This window comes from Nannospalax galili, unplaced genomic scaffold (assembly GCF_000622305.1).
Source record: "Nannospalax galili isolate Female #2095 unplaced genomic scaffold, S.galili_v1.0 scaffold3285, whole genome shotgun sequence".
Lineage (NCBI taxonomy): Eukaryota > Metazoa > Chordata > Mammalia > Rodentia > Spalacidae > Nannospalax > Nannospalax galili.
This window is the reverse complement of record NW_008353059.1, coordinates 14,902-16,567: the sequence shown is the minus strand read 5'-3', so window position 1 is coordinate 16,567 and position 1,666 is coordinate 14,902. Positions and strand designations below refer to the sequence as shown.

Below are 1,666 nucleotides of genomic sequence, written 5' to 3'. Positions count from 1 at the left end.
ACTCCCTGTTATCTGTGACTCTCGTGACCTTGAACTGTAGTGGCTACACTCTGAGTCCTGATACTTTGACTATAGATATGAATTCTTAGCTTTTAAAAAAATGTACAATTACATATAATTTATAATCCTCATATCTACATTCCAGGGAGCTTTCTCTCTTAGGACAGTCAGGTTGCTGCACACATCACTAAACAATCCCTCAGAGGGTCACATGACATTAACCACAAAGCTTTCTGATTGCCTAGGAGACCCCTCATGGACATCACTACCTGGATGACCAACCATACGGGACAGTCAGACTTCATCCTGGTGGGACTCTTCAGTCAATCTAAACACCCTGTGCTGCTTGGTGTGGTCATTTTTGTGGTGTTCCTGATGGCCCTGTCCGGGAATGCCCTCCTGATCCTCCTGATACACTCCGACACCCACCTCCACACCCCCATGTACTTTTTCATCAGCCAGCTGTCTCTCATGGACATGATGTACATTTCTGTCACTGTGCCCAAGATGCTCATGGACCAGGTCCTGGGGAGCCATAAGATCTCAGCAGCTGGATGTGGGATGCAGATATTCCTCTATGCAACATTAGTAGGTTCAGAATTTTTCCTTCTGGCCACCATGTCCTATGACCGCTATGTGGCCATCTGCCGTCCACTCCGTTACCCCGTCCTCATGAACCACAGGGTCTGTCTCCTCCTGGCAGGTGATGGTGATCTTCACTGCCTCCCTGATGGGCAATGCCCTCATGATTCTTCTCATCCACGGGGACCCCAGGCTGCGCACGCCCATGTACCTCCTGCTCAGTCAGCTCTCCCTCATGGATACGATGCTGGTCTGCACCATCATCCCCAAGATGGCAGTCAACTACTTGATGCGCACGAGGACCATCTCCCCGGCAGGTTGTGGCTCCCAGATCTTCCTGTTCCTCACCCTGGCGGGGGGCGAGTGCTTTCTCCTGGCCGCCATGTCCTATGACCGCTACGTGGCCATCTGCCATCCACTCCGTTATGCCGTCCTTATGAACCGCAGGGTCTGTCTCCTCCTGGCATCTGTCTGTTGGCTCTTGGGATCAGTGGATGGCTTCATGCTCACCCCTATCACCATGACCTTCCCCTTCTGTAGATCCAGAGAGATCCACCACTTCTTCTGTGAGGTCCCTGCCGTAACGAAGCTCTCCTGCTCAGACACCTCGCTCTGCGAGACCCTCATGTACCTGTGCTGTGTGCTCATGCTTGTCATCCCTGTCACAGTCATCTCAAGTTCCTATTCGTCCATCCTCCTCACTGTCCACAGGATGAACTCTGCAGAGGGCAGGAAGAAGGCCCTCGCCACCTGCTCCTCCCACATGACCGTGGTCACCCTCTTCTATGGTGCCGCTGTCTACACCTACATGCTCCCTGCCTCCTTCCACACCCCTGAGAAGGACATGGTGCTGTCTGTGTTTTACACAATACTCACTCCTCTCTTAAATCCACTTATCTATAGCCTCAGAAATAAGAATGTCACCAAAGCTCTGAAGAAAATGTTGGGTGTGAGGAATCACTTTCAGGGAACAGTGAAGTAAAGAATGTGGCTGAAGTGGCTTCTTTTCCTCTTTTCTACGCTTACGATGTTCAACGTCTTTTGTTACTGCTGTGCCTCAGACCCCTGCACCCTGGCGTCTCAG

At 51.4% G+C, this 1,666-nt stretch overlaps 1 protein-coding gene across 2 annotated transcripts; it reads left to right on the top strand.

The window, feature by feature from the left end:
• The first annotated feature begins 255 nt into the window (after nt 1-255).
• Nucleotides 256-1,564, top strand: LOC103747793 (olfactory receptor 2T29-like). Of its 2 annotated transcripts, none has more exons than XM_008850331.1 (2): nt 256-584; nt 931-1,564. In XM_008850331.1, the coding sequence occupies exons 1-2, from the start codon at nt 256-258 to the stop codon at nt 1,562-1,564; spliced, it is 963 nt and encodes a 320-aa protein (XP_008848553.1). The 2 variants fall into 2 exon arrangements, with proteins under 2 accessions (XP_008848553.1, XP_008848552.1); XM_008850330.1 differs by having other exon boundaries at nt 256-680; nt 1,027-1,564.
• The last annotated feature ends 102 nt before the right edge of the window (nt 1,565-1,666 follow it).

What these genes read in the sequence shown, in the direction of transcription:
- LOC103747793 (XM_008850331.1), top strand. Translation starts at nt 256, where the DNA reads ATGGACATCACTACCTGGATGACCAACCATACGGGACAGTCAGACTTC. An exon ending in CAGATATTCCTCTATGCAAC is followed by an intron (nt 585 to 930) that starts ATTAGTAGGTTC and finishes CCTGTTCCTCAC; the next exon opens with CCTGGCGGGGGGCGAGTGCT.